Source organism: Pygoscelis adeliae, unplaced genomic scaffold (assembly GCF_000699105.1).
Source record: "Pygoscelis adeliae isolate BGI_AS28 unplaced genomic scaffold, ASM69910v1 Scaffold27, whole genome shotgun sequence".
Lineage (NCBI taxonomy): Eukaryota > Metazoa > Chordata > Aves > Sphenisciformes > Spheniscidae > Pygoscelis > Pygoscelis adeliae.
This window is the reverse complement of record NW_008825410.1, coordinates 5,251,956-5,265,322: the sequence shown is the minus strand read 5'-3', so window position 1 is coordinate 5,265,322 and position 13,367 is coordinate 5,251,956. Positions and strand designations below refer to the sequence as shown.

General features: G+C 39.8%; 2 protein-coding genes across 2 annotated transcripts in view; both read left to right on the top strand.

Moving 5' to 3' along the window:
* The window catches only part of FAM188A (family with sequence similarity 188, member A), a 52,982-nt gene extending 44,530 nt beyond the window's left edge, over positions 1–8,452 (top strand). The window contains exons 13-15 of the mRNA XM_009330545.1: positions 2,652–2,739; positions 6,010–6,081; positions 7,386–8,452. Of these exons, the coding sequence (XP_009328820.1) occupies positions 2,652–2,739; positions 6,010–6,081; positions 7,386–7,535 (310 nt within the window). The 3' untranslated portion in view covers positions 7,536–8,452. The remainder of the gene's footprint in view (positions 1–2,651; positions 2,740–6,009; positions 6,082–7,385) is intronic.
* A 296-nt stretch (positions 8,453–8,748) lies between these two features.
* The window catches only part of ITGA8 (integrin, alpha 8), a 122,335-nt gene continuing 117,716 nt past the window's right edge, over positions 8,749–13,367 (top strand). The window contains exon 1 of the mRNA XM_009330599.1: positions 8,749–8,753. Coding sequence (XP_009328874.1) covers positions 8,749–8,753 — 5 coding nt within the window. The remainder of the gene's footprint in view (positions 8,754–13,367) is intronic.

The following is a 13,367-nucleotide window of genomic DNA, read 5'->3' as shown; positions in this document are numbered from 1 at the left end:
TTGAAGGAGGTGATCCTTGAATATTACCCAGCTTTCTTGGGGCCCCTCTTCCCTCCAGGGCTTTGTCCCATGGCACTCTGCCAAGCAGATCCCTGAAGAGGCCGAAGTCTGCCCTCCTGAAGTCCAGGGCAGTGAGCTTGCTGTGCACCCTCCTCAGTGCCCTAAGGATCTTGAACTCCACCATTTTGTGGTCACTGCAGCCCAGGCTGCCCTTGAGCTTCACATTCCGCACCAGCCCCTCCTTGTTGGTGAGAACAAGGTCCAGCATAGCACCTCTCCTCGTTGGCTCCTCTACCACTTGGAGAAGGAAGTTACCATCAACAAAGACACCTTCTGCCCGCAGCACCCGACAAAAGAGACCTAGGTGGTTAAAAGCCTACGTGGTAAAAGAGGCAGCTATGAGAAGCTAAGACTGTTTCTTCTGAAAGGAAAATGTAGTGCCTACATTAAGAAAATAGGGAAGAATCTACATTTATGGAACGTTAAATGTAAATACAAAATAAAGCAGAGTTAAAATCTTCTGACGACTAATCTGCAAAGTTATAAAATAAAAGCAATAGTATTTTTTTAGGCCCATCAGAACCAGGAGACTTTCAAGAGGTCTGCAATTCTGATAGATGATCCCCAATATTAAGAAGTATTCAAAGTCAGTAAGAAAAGCGTAGTGAATTCCTCTCCATATTCACTGGGGGAGACAATAGAGATTAGTTCTCATCTTCAGTGGAGAAGATTACAGGGAGGTTTCCACACTTAAGCCTTTTTATGGGTGGTCAGAGTAGCTAAGAGTCTGAAGTGCCAAGATAAGTAAAAACCCCAAAATTCTGAAGAAACATCAGAATGAAATTGTTGAACTATTTTAGGTTACATACCACTGTAAACTGTCCTGGTACCGGACAGTACCAGAAAGAAGGTGACAAATGGACAACAGTACTTAGATTGGCCTTCAAATCCTTTTCTGGGGAAAATTCACATGTAAATGTTTCATATGTTAACACGGGATAAGAAGGAAGGTTTTCTTGTCTCTTGATCAATGGATAAAAATGTCATTTTTTCTTAATGGAGAGAGATCATTAGAGGAATTTTACAGGTATTTGTGTTAGGTCTGTGAAATTTGTCATGGCACCGGTGAGGATTTGAAGGTAGGGATTAATATGATAGTTTTCTGCTGATACAAAAGTATTCGAGATATTAAAAAATGGTGCGGAAGAGCCACAGAAGTTACTGGAAGATAGGGTAACAGAGAAGTCTCAATACAGTAAATGTAGATTGATTGCACATGGGGTAAAACAATCCTGATTTTACATAGACATTGTTGGGCTGTGAACTAGACAGGCATATGGAGTGGGATTTCTAGGAATTACACCATCGTATAAATGCATGATGTTTCACTCCATCTTAAAAAAGAACATTGTAGAAAGGTATCAGGAAGGCAACAAGGCTAATCGAAGGTACAGAATGGCATTAGTACAAGGAAGAACTAGGTTAGGAGTGTTCGACCTGGAAAAGAGAGACAACCATTGGCATGTAAGAGAGGTCTCTCAAATCAGGAGCTTCATAATAAATAGGAATGATTGTTAATTGCTTCTCACAATACAAAAATGAGGTGTCATCAAGCTGAATTAGGTGGCAGGTGCAAAACAGGAGATACTTATTCCCAGAATCCATAGTTCAATTTTAATTTTGAGAGTGGAGTTTATTAAATGCCACAAGTGTATATGGGTTCAAAGCCAATTAGGCACATGCATGGAAAGAAAAAATATATATCTTTGTGTTTTAGATACTGCCTCTCACTGAAGATGTCTTTGAGCAGCAGACTGATGGAAATGGGGAGGGTAAACTAAGGATATCACTGTATGTTTGCCCTGTTGTACTCTATCGTAAGCATCCACTACTGACCAATGTCAGAAACAGGATACTGGGCAAGACGCTCGGTTGGTTTGACCCAATGAGGACATTCTTGTGTACGGTACAACTTGTAACTTAGGCAAAAGGATAGGTAGATGCAAATAAATGTTTAAGCGATCTGATGCCTGTAGAAATATATTGCTTAAATAGAAATATAAAGTTATAATTGACATTAATTTGTAGTGACCTGAAATTATACCATATTCATGCAGTAAGGCTTTCAGATTAGTATTGTTAATATCTTCATTATTTATTGGTTTTGGCTTCTTTGATATCAAGGACATGATGTAAATAAGAAATGTATCTGTTAATTTTATTTCAGTGTACTTAGAAAATCTTGGAGGCTTTTCAACTCTCCATTTAGAAACAGGTTGTTTGGCAGTTACGGAGCTGTATTTAAAAGATGACTGTTTTATGTATCTAAGTTCAAGAATGCTTACAAGACAGCAAAACGCCTTTTGGGCTGTAAACCTGGTTTTAGCTTGTATGGGTTTCAAATTATTTTACCAAATATGGTGGTCCTTCAGAATTATCACTTATTTAATTTAAAATAACAGATTACTTTTATTTAAAAATAACCGTGTTTGGCAACTTGCATGCCATTCTGGTGCAGTTGTCATTTACGATTAAAAATAGAATAGTATTGTTATACTTGGCGGCCAGTACTGTGGTAGCACAGCATAACTTAGTCATGCAAGAATAAAAATGTCTTACTCATACTTTTATATTCAATGTTTTTGTCATAGTGTAAACCTCATGAAGACCAAATTAGACCCAGAAGGACTGGGCATCATATTACTGGGTCCCTTTCTGCAAGAATTTTTCCCTGAGCAGGTAATCAATATAGCTTTATTGCTGCAGAGTATTGTCTATTCTGCTTGGCTTTGAGATTCATTAAACACTTCCATCAATATCACAGAGCTATTTTTAATAACAAGTATTGCATTCATTTGACACAGATGACCAGCAAATAACTTCTTCTATTACACAACACACTGTAGACTTCCGTTTTGCGTAAGTTGTCCATGATTTTGTCAGCTTTACACTGGAAGGAAACTCCATTGTAGTGACAAGTTCTAAAATTAACTTCAGGAAATATATAATCATTTTGCATATGAAATTGAGCTGGTTCCCTACGCAGAAAGTTCATCTGAGTTTGGTTTTTTTTGAGAATAAATGACTGTACTGTTTTTATCAATATTACAAATGTCTGCTGTAATTGCTAGCAAATGGGAAAAGGTTACAAACATATTTAAAACTATCTTTACATATATCTCTAATAATGTAAATTTTTTACAATTTAACAAAAAGTCATGATAGAGTTATGTTTAGCATATGTGGAAGTCAGTATCTGCCAGGGTAATGGAAAATTACTTTCAAACTCTCAGACTGTTCCATATATTCATTAGGATAGCACCACCACTGAGAAGCGTGTGTTAGCCTAGCGCTGCTGTCCTCTTCTCCCTTTGCCCTGGGTCACATTTTCCTGCCCTCATGCTGCCTCCCTCCTGCCACCAGGAACCTCTTTGTACAGATATGTGGTAAACCAGAACAGAGAACTGGTCCGGATGAGAGCTCTCTTTGCAGGTTTATGGAAGCTTGTTCCATGGCCATGCAAATGCTTGTATTGGCAGAAGAGAGAGGGTTTCGCCAGTGACAGAAAGGTAGGCTGGTAAGGCAAGAGAAGGGCTGAGAGGAGTACTTCTTTGGAGGCTTTTGTGGCTTAACATGTCATTGAAACTATATGGCTTAATTTTTACAACCAAGGAAACGGGAAACTAATATTTTTAAAATGCCTTCAGCAAGACTGTTTTTGTTAAGGGTTGTGCAGCAGTGTTTGGGTATAGTATTCTGTACTATGAAACAATCTGCTCATTCAGAAGACACTAGAACTGCACTGCCAAAGATGGTAGGGACTGAATACGTCATTAAGAGATGATTTGTCATCTAGAGGAAAAAGAAGGAGTGGAGTGTTCATTTTCTCTGGATTTACACAATTACATCTGCATTGTGGTTTTGCCAACTGTTTCTTCTTCCTTTCATTTGTATATCCAGAAGTGGAAATATTTTTGCAATTGAATTTAATTTAATCTTATTTCTTACAATTATATTACACTTGCAAATCTGGAAGACTCCACTGCTTAATTTTAGGCCCCAGATGCTTAGAATGAAGTTCAGAAAGCCAAAGCACATCCTCCATAACTGGCTGTGCCTAAACTGTCCAGTACTGCGGGCCATAGGTAGCTGGAGGAGAAAACAGCCATTGTATGGGGCTGCTGCCTCTGTTGCCTATTGCTGAAGAGCATCGCTGACTGAAGAAGGGCAGCTGGAGAAGGGAGCATGGTGGAATCATGGGCGGATGCCCGCCTTAGTCACCTAGGGAGTGACTGTCATAGAGTTGGAGCCCCCAGGTCAATGCCTGTCCGTCAAGTACTAATTCTCTGCTGCACGTGACTCCCCACCACTCAGCTTTGCCTGTGCTGTTGAACCTTCACTGGCTCCAGTACAAAACATGGGAAGTGTTACTGCCTTAAGGGTACAGTCTGAACAATCAGCAGATTTTGGACTGGGACCTGTCAGTATCGGTTACTGAATGAATGCTGGGGGCACAGATATGTTGTCCAATCTGTCTGTGCTCTGTGGATCAGATAGCAGGAACCCTTCCCCATATTGACACCTTGTTCAGAATTCTTTCTGAAAGTGAAATTCTGCAGAAATGAAGATGAATGTCTTTCTTTAAAATACTGTGAGGAAATAGCAGATGCCAGCGATGGTTGGAATTGTTGATGTTCCCCTTTATACAATATCTGAACACTTATTTAGTGCTCAGGAGATCCAGATTCGATTCCTTCTTCGCTGAGAATATTCAAACCCCCATTCTTACTCTCCTAGAAAGTACTAAACTCCACCTCAAAAGCAGGAAGGGATCTCAGCTTTCCTTTTCAAAGCTGGTGGCTTGGAAGAAAAATATTCAAAGATCATTCAGCCTGAGAGCGCAAGCCTGACTCTTTAGTGCTTAGGGCAGTCACCTGGAGAGGGGGATTCCTGAATTCCCCGGTAGCCCTTTTTTTGGAAAACAATTACTGCACAAAATTCTTAACATCCATGGGACAGGAACTAGAAAGCAGCACTTCTTTTCCTTCAGGGTGAGCATACCATCCTCAGGGAAAAGAGTAAGTGTCCTCTTTCCTTCCCAGCAACGCTTTATTTTATTCATCTCTGTGAAGCAAATTCTGTAAGTGGAGTTACCACTTACCTTCCTTTTCACCAGCCTCCCTCCACTGAATAGCCTGGGTTGCTGGGAGAGACCCATACAGAGATAAGGTTTTTGAATCATTTAAGAGGAGAAAAATGAATGAGGGCTTTTCGTAATCTGATGGATGTACTGTAACCTGAGCAGACTTCTTCTCATTCCAGCCTTTACCTCCATGTACTTAAAAAAGGGGTAAGCTTTTATTTGGAGCCTGGTCCAGCAGACATAAAAGAGATGATAGTACACCTGATCTGTGTTTCTTGATTCAGTGAAATGCAAAGCTCTTCAGTCCTTTTAGGACTAAAGCATTTAAACACCTGGAGTGGTAAAGGTTGACAGCTGCAGTACATCTGCTGTTAGGCCTCAGCTGAACAGATGTCTTCACAATTAGTTTACAGTTAGGCAGGCATGGGCATAAATAACTTTTTAGCTCTCAAATGGAGGGTTGGAGATTGGATCTGGTCCCTAGTAAATATTTAACTTAGTAGCATCCAAACAGTCATAAATACATGTGAATGGGGCTACTACGTAAGGTGTCTGACTTGAAAAATTAGGACAGTTTCTATATGCTCAGTGCTGAAGTTGTAGCTTAAAGTGTCCAGACAAACACAGAAAATCATTACTTGCTCTTGGGGGCATTACCCATTAATTTCCTGACATCTTTTTATTATTTCTGATAAGAATGGTAAAATGAACAAAATCTTCAAGATGATGTCACCTAAAAGAAATTGTACTTCTTTACAATTTCCTTGAGTCTTCCTGTTTAAATGCATCTGTCTAGTTGTAAAGAGAAGAGACTGTCAAGGCACAGTGTATACGTTACATGAAATTAACTGTCTTCTTTCTACCAGGACTCAAGGGTTTCAGAGTCATTCACTGTTTACCATTACAATGGACTGAAGCAATCTAACTATAATGAAAAGGTAAGATTTAAGAAACATAAATCTAGCCTTAATAACAATTAGTATGCAGAACTGACTCCCTGTGTTAAATTGTAAAACTGATAATAGTTACAGGCAAAATACTTTAACCTGAAACAGACTTTTTACAAAACTATTACTTCGATAATTTCCAAAATTATATATTTGGAATTGGAAGCTGCTTTGTGCTCCTGATCATATTTTAACTAGTATAGTGGATCAGTTGGCTAGACCGCATCTCTTAAGCTATGCATTTGAACAGAGCACTTCTCATGCTTATCCATGAGAAGTGGGATCTGAACTGTAAAGGACAATGGAGATGTAACACGGACAAACTGCAACTTCTATTAGTAACCCTACATCTACGTTGAGATGTTTGGAATTTTTTGTGAAATATTTTAGTATTCCAGAACTGCATCAGAAATCAATAGTTTTTGGAACCACTTAGTGGGGGACAAAAATGACCTGTTTCGTTTTCAGCTTTCTTGGAAGGAGTGGCATACGTGACACACCATGACTGCTTCTAAGTTAGTTCCTGAATTAGCATTTAGGGTAGAAGAGTATAAGGCATTAAGACACAGGGACCAAAAATAACTTCAAGTAAGAAGACTCTTCGAGAAAATGTATCTACTCAGTCTTTGGAATAGCTTGGAGTTAAGTTCTTAAAATTACCCCTGTGAAATCTCCAGCAGTTTCATACCCCAAAATGCAGGCAAAAGCATTCAAAGATGCATTTATCTTTACTATTGAACATGTATACATAATCAAGAAAATTTAAGCAAATTTTTGTTTTCAAAGGATTCTGCTTAGAGCATTTGACATATTGTTTTATGAATAGAGCTGATTTGCAACAAAAGTTCCATGTTATGGAAAATTAGTTCCATAAAGTTAAGTCTAAGGAATGCTGTCCCTATAAAAATAACAATATCAAACATTGCAGCTGCAACAGTAGCAAAAGATCTGTTGTCGCAGTATTTTTGCATTGCATTTCCTAGGTTTTTTATTTTTTCCCCAGTTTTGGCCTTTACTGTCTACTGCCCTTTACTGTCTATTGAACTAAACAGTCAAATGAATATGGCCTGATCAGGATTTTCAGGCACTTGAGTCTAAGAGATTAGTTTTTTTCGATTTCATACCTCGTTTCATTTTTTTTTTTTTAAAGTGTATAAAACTTCATGGATTTGATTTTTGTAGTAAAAAAAAATAATGTATCATAACAAATCCGCTCCTAACCCGGTGAAAATAATCATCTCATATTAGAGTTTTTAAACAAACATAGGCTGACATAATTGGATTTATTTTGACAGGTCATGTATGTAGAAGGCACAGCAGTTGTTATGGGTTTTGAAGAACCAATGCTACAGACCGATGACACTCCTGTAAAACGCTGCTTGCAGACCAAATGGCCATATATAGAATTACTCTGGACCACAGATCGATCTCCTTCTTTAAACTGATATGTTGCACATAAACAACATACTACTATTGAATGCTTGAATGGGGATACAAGAATTGGTATTTGCTTGGAAAGTGGTATACTTTGACTGTGTGGAGTTATACACTGGTATCATTGATGAATTGTAAATAATGATTACAAACACTTTTTCAGTGTTAATTGGAATATTTAATTTTTTAATCAGATTGATTTCTATTATAATAGTTTGTCTTTTTTGGCCACTGTAGTACTGTTAATGTGAGTTATCCTAAAAAAAAAAAGCCTACTTATGAAGTCTTAACATTATTTTGCCATCTCATGAAGATTTGAAAAATGTCTGATATTGCAGAATCTGCATATTAGATATCAGATCTTTAAAACAAAAAACATATTCAGCTTCCTCTGAATCATATAGGCATGTTTTATTATTTAAATTATATTGGCTTACATTACAGTACCATAATGTGTGGACTAGACTGGCCTTTGCACTGAATATGTTTTAATGAGTTTAAATTTTCTGCGATTTTTCCTAAAATCTAATTTTACCTGAAGAGCTTGCACAATGTGACATAAATATGATACATTTTAGGAATATTAATAAGTATAATTCATAAATAGTCTTTCTTGGCAGTTGTATATTACTGTGGCTTAGTTATCGGGCATGTTAAAAGTGAACACAATCTGGGGAAAAACAGATGTATTAATATTTATTTGAATTTGTATAAAAGAAATGTAAAAACATCGGAAAGAATTTCTTGTTCTCTAATCTGTTACCTATTCAAACTTATAATATTGCCAAATACCTCTTCTCAATTTGTCCAAACAGCAGTGTAAGCCAGCACTATTGTATGTGTTAAGTGCATGAGAACATCTGTTATTATATTCCTTTATTTATTATCGACTTGTTAGCCCTAAAATAAAATCTTTTCCTTGAATCATGATGTATTGTTTTAAATTTGGTTTTAATCGAACTTGTTTTACTGCATCTCTAAGATGATGAAAAGGGACTGTGGGTTTAGAAATGTCAGGTTTCGAGTTGAACACATCTCAGGAAAAAAACCAGCAAAAGATAAATTATTGCATCTTAACTGTGATTGCAGAGCCTATGCTATTGCCAGCAGTGCTGAATTTCGCCTTCAGAATTCTTTACTTCTAAAAAATTTATTTTCATGTGTAAATAACAATATGACTCTAGAATGATCATCACGCAGGAAAACAAACTGATTCGGTCGAAAATGAGGTATGTAGTGTGGGGGAGAAACCCTTGTTGAAGATTTTGCACTGTAAAGCATGTAGTGGTAGAAGGAGAACATCATTTGCATGACACTTTGCTGATATGGCCTCTGTAAGACTGTACAATATACCTATTAGATTTACATCTGGAAATGGGTGAACAGTATAGTTCTGTGGCAGGTTGGCCTTGGTTGGCTGCCAGGTGCCCACCCAGCCGCTCTCTCACTCCCTCTCCTCAGCAGGATGGGGGAAGAAAATAGATGAAAAAGCTCCTTATCTCGTCGAGCCTGCTCTGGCATGGGGTCTTCCACAGGCTGCAGGTGGATATCTGCTCCACCGTTAACCTCCATGGGCTGCAGGGGCACAGCCTGCCTCACCATGGTCTTCACCATGGGCTGCAGGGAAATCTCTGCTCCGGCACCTGAAGCACCTTCTCCCCCTCCTTCTTAACTGTCCTTGGTGTTTGCAGGGCTGTTTCTCTCACATTTTCTTGCAATTTCTACTTAAGTGATTCACTGTTTTGAATGGGTCTCAAATTGTCAGTCTTTTTATTCCCAAATGCAGGAGAGCATCAGTACATAGGTGAAAAGCACAGAAATGAGCCCCATAATGAACTGGGCCACTTCATTGCTCTCAGACTTGTATATTGGCTAAAATTCATCCTTTTCAGTTAGAGGGACAAGCAGGTGCTCAGATTCAGAAGCTGGCAATAACAAGGCTGATAGAAATTCATGCTCTTTGTAGAGCGTGGTCACATCCTCATTTTATCGTCTTGCTTTGCAACAGGATAATCAATACAAAATACTGTCTATGTAATGGCTCCAGTTACATACAGTTCAGGAGAAGGCTTCCTGCCTGCAGAAACAAAACCAGGAAACAGCTAAGAGAAAAGGTAAGCTTTCCTATGGAAATTGGGCACTTCAGCTTCTGTACTGCCATGTTTTGAGAAGATTTAACAGTAAAATTGTCATTAATTTTAACAAGATTTATGTTATCCCATATGATTCTTTGAAATACTTATCCTTCCTCTGCTAGCAGGTAGATTTCTAAGTAATGGCATAAATAAGATTAAAGCTTTCATAATAGAGCCTTCTATGAAATACTAATATTTAAGTTTTGCTTTGACAAAACTTTCCGTAGAAGTTTTGGCTGATCTATTTTTAAGATTGGAAAGACCATAATGATATATTAATCTCACCAACTGCACATAATATAAGCTGTAGAAATCCACACCTTGAATCTTGTATTTTTCTGTATAAATTATTTAGTGCCACATCTGACCTTCCAGTTATTCTGTAAGGTAGATAATGGCTTTTGGACTCTTGGCTAAATGTTCTTATAAAAGCTCTCCGTCCTGGCTCCAGGTCAGGTTCTAGAGCCTATTAAGACTTTTTAGTTCAAAGCAGTTAATGTATTGGGCCATGGGTATGCTAAAGACCAAACTTCAGTCTACCAACAACTGGGGCAGCTGCTTACCTCTTGAGCAGTGCAGATCACAACGTCCAGCCTAAAGTCTGAGGAAACCAAGATCTGGAATAAGCTTCCAGTGATCAGAACAGGTCCAGGTTATTTAGGGAAACACTGCAAATCCTTCGAAAAATGAAAAGATTGTTCTTTTCGTTTATCTCTTTGAATTGATTTGGAATATCCTACGCTCATGTCCCTCTTCTTTACATGGGGAAAAAAAAAAGGGTAAGGGGAGGGGAAGTCGTGTATGTTAACACCTTGGGGGTAAGAGAATTGATTTGGAATATCCTACGCTCATGAGGAAAAAAAAAAAAGGGTAAGGGGAGGGGGAGTCGTGTATGTTAACACCTTGAGGGTAAGAGGATCTTGAAAGAGATTTCCTTTTCATTCTGTCCTGCTCTCCATACAGGTTTTAGCACTGATAGCTATTTGAAGCACTTTTTTCCATTTTTAAATTTAGTTCAAAGCAACCAGGTTAGGTGGCATATATTTCAAAGTGAAAGACAGGTACATGGGGAGCACAGGAGAACTACCTGTGTTCTTGCTATGTCCCTTCTGCTTTTCATTTGTGTGAACATTCTCCTATCTCCAACTGTGCTAATTACTGAATTTGAACTCTGGTTTGCATAGATCTGTACAAGATGGATACAGCACCAGAATGTACTGCCTTCTCGCTCCCTGAGTGCCACAGGTCTGGTGTGGCATCTGAGCAGTTCTCTGAGCCCCAGCAACTTCACTTACGATGCTCAGCACTGGAACTAACTGTTGTGCTAAATAAGAGCAAGGCATTATCATTTAGCATAAGGCAACACAACTTGTTGCCTTAAAACTGTATGACTTTTAAGAGTAGGCGTTAACCCTACAGGTCATTGAGGTACTTCTGAATTTATTACTGGTGCTTAGATCTCTAAGAGATACTTGTTCAATGTAAAATAACAGAATAATGTCAATGGTGATGTTTGACTCTAATAGCAAGAATAAAGTCGGTACAGTTGTAAGGCAAGCAGATTTAAGGAATATTACAAGCCTGTGGGGACAGCTAAGGGTCACACAGTTAATGCTGGAAATAAACACTCTGTTCTATTTTCGTGAACAGGAATGTTAGTCTTATCTGAATAATCCTGCCATAAAGCACTTAAAATAAAACAAACACAGAAGTAAAGAAACCGGAACCTCAGAACAAAACAAACTACTCTCAGCTGCTTTCATAGGTATGCTCTACTGTAGCATGTTTATAAATGGGTTCTCTATTCTTCTGATCTTTCTCTGATATTGTTTTGGACACATCTGTATTGTAAATGCTGAAAAACATTCCTTTTTTCTTCCTAACAGAGTTGATGAAATAGAAAATAAAATGGTTCTCCTTTTCTTCCTATGAGTTGACCAGAAAAAAGTACAAATAAGAATACTGTCCCCTCAAGATGTGGGTGTGATGCCCCATTTAGCTTTGTAGGGGAAGGGAGCATTTCAGGCAGTTTTTATATATTCTTAACAATAACAGCTAGAACACTATTGTGGGGCTTGCAGGGGCAAAACATAGTATCATTTAGGTTGGAAAGGACCTTTAAGATCATCGAGTCCAACCATAAACCTAACACTGTCAAGTCCCACTAAACCATGTCCCTAAGCACCAGGTCTACCCATCTTTTAAATACCTCCAGGGATGGTGAATCAACCACTTCCCTGGGCAGCCTGTTCCAATGCTTGATAACCCTTTTGGTGAAGAAATTTTTCCTGATATCCAATCTAAACCTCCCCTGGCGCAACTTGAGGCCGTTTCCCCTTGTCCTATCGCTTGTTACTTGGGAGAAGAGACTGACACCCACCTCGCTACAACCTCCTTTCAGGTAGTTGTAGAGAGCAATGAGGTCTCCCCTCAGCCTCCTTTTCTCCAGGCTAAACAACCCCAGTTCCCTCAGCCGCTCCTCATAAGACTTGTTCTCCAGACCCCTCACCAGCCTCGTTGCCCTTCTGAACACAGTATTTGAGATGTGGCCTCACCAGTGCCGAGTACAGGGGGATGATCACTTCCCTACTCCTGCTGGCCACACTATTTCTGATACAGGCCAGGATGCCGTTGGCCTTCTTGGCCGCCTGGGCACACTGCCGGCTCATGTTCAGCCGGCTGTTGACCAACACCCCCAGGTCCTTCTCCAACAGGCAGCTTTCCAGCCACTCTTCCCCAAGCCTGTAGCGCTGCATGGGGTTGTTGTGACCCAAGTGCAGGACCCGGCACTTAGCCTTCTTCAACCTCATACAATTGACCTCAGCCCGTTGATCCAGCCTGTCCAGATCCCTCTGTTTTTAATTACTTTTATGAAGAAATTGTAAGAGGAGCTTTCTACAAGCTCCATTCAATGCCACATGCAGTAAAGTAGTATTGGTCATTTCTGTGGGAAAGGTGGCGTGACACCTGCTCCTGCATGGAGCTGTAGTAAAGGCCTATAGCAATGCTTTCCTTCACGCGAGTGTAAGGTGACCCCTTCAGCATATTAAAACTTTATGTAGCCAGGCAAGCACTAACAGAGAAACTTACAGAGGAATGCATTTCCTAATGTGTTCTGAACTGTGTGGCTGGGATTACATCTTTCCGGTGGTTAAAAGGGGTTTTTGGTTGCTGGGATTTTTTAAATAATAGCCACACTGGCAGTCACATAGCAACCTGATGAAGGTCTATTGTTTTTTTCCATGCATTTTAGTTTCCTAAAAGGCATTTTCAAGTATCAGACTCTTCAGTCCAAAGTCTTGAAACTGCTGGAAGTCGAGAGAAATTCAAGTAGAAATCACTAGCCTCAACGCCGCCATTTTCCCTTGTGAACATGACTGTCCAAACGTAGCCATCGTGTAACTCTGCTGGGCAGAGGGAAGGGGGTGTCCTACTTAGCATGTATTTCTCCCAGCTTCACCGGTGGATTTTCTTAGTAAGACAAGTTGGTTTCCCCAGATACAGCCTGGTTAGTGCAGTAAACCACCCCGAGCACCCTGTTCAGCCAGGATGGAGAAACCTTACCGGGGCCCCGGCCCCAGCGTCACTCCCTGTGCTAGGGGATGAGGGCCGCTCCAGGTCCCCGACGGCCACACCGCAGCCACAGCGCTGTGAGCACCGTCCTCTCTCGCAGACCACCCCCGAGGCGTCGTGCGGAGCTCGGCCGAG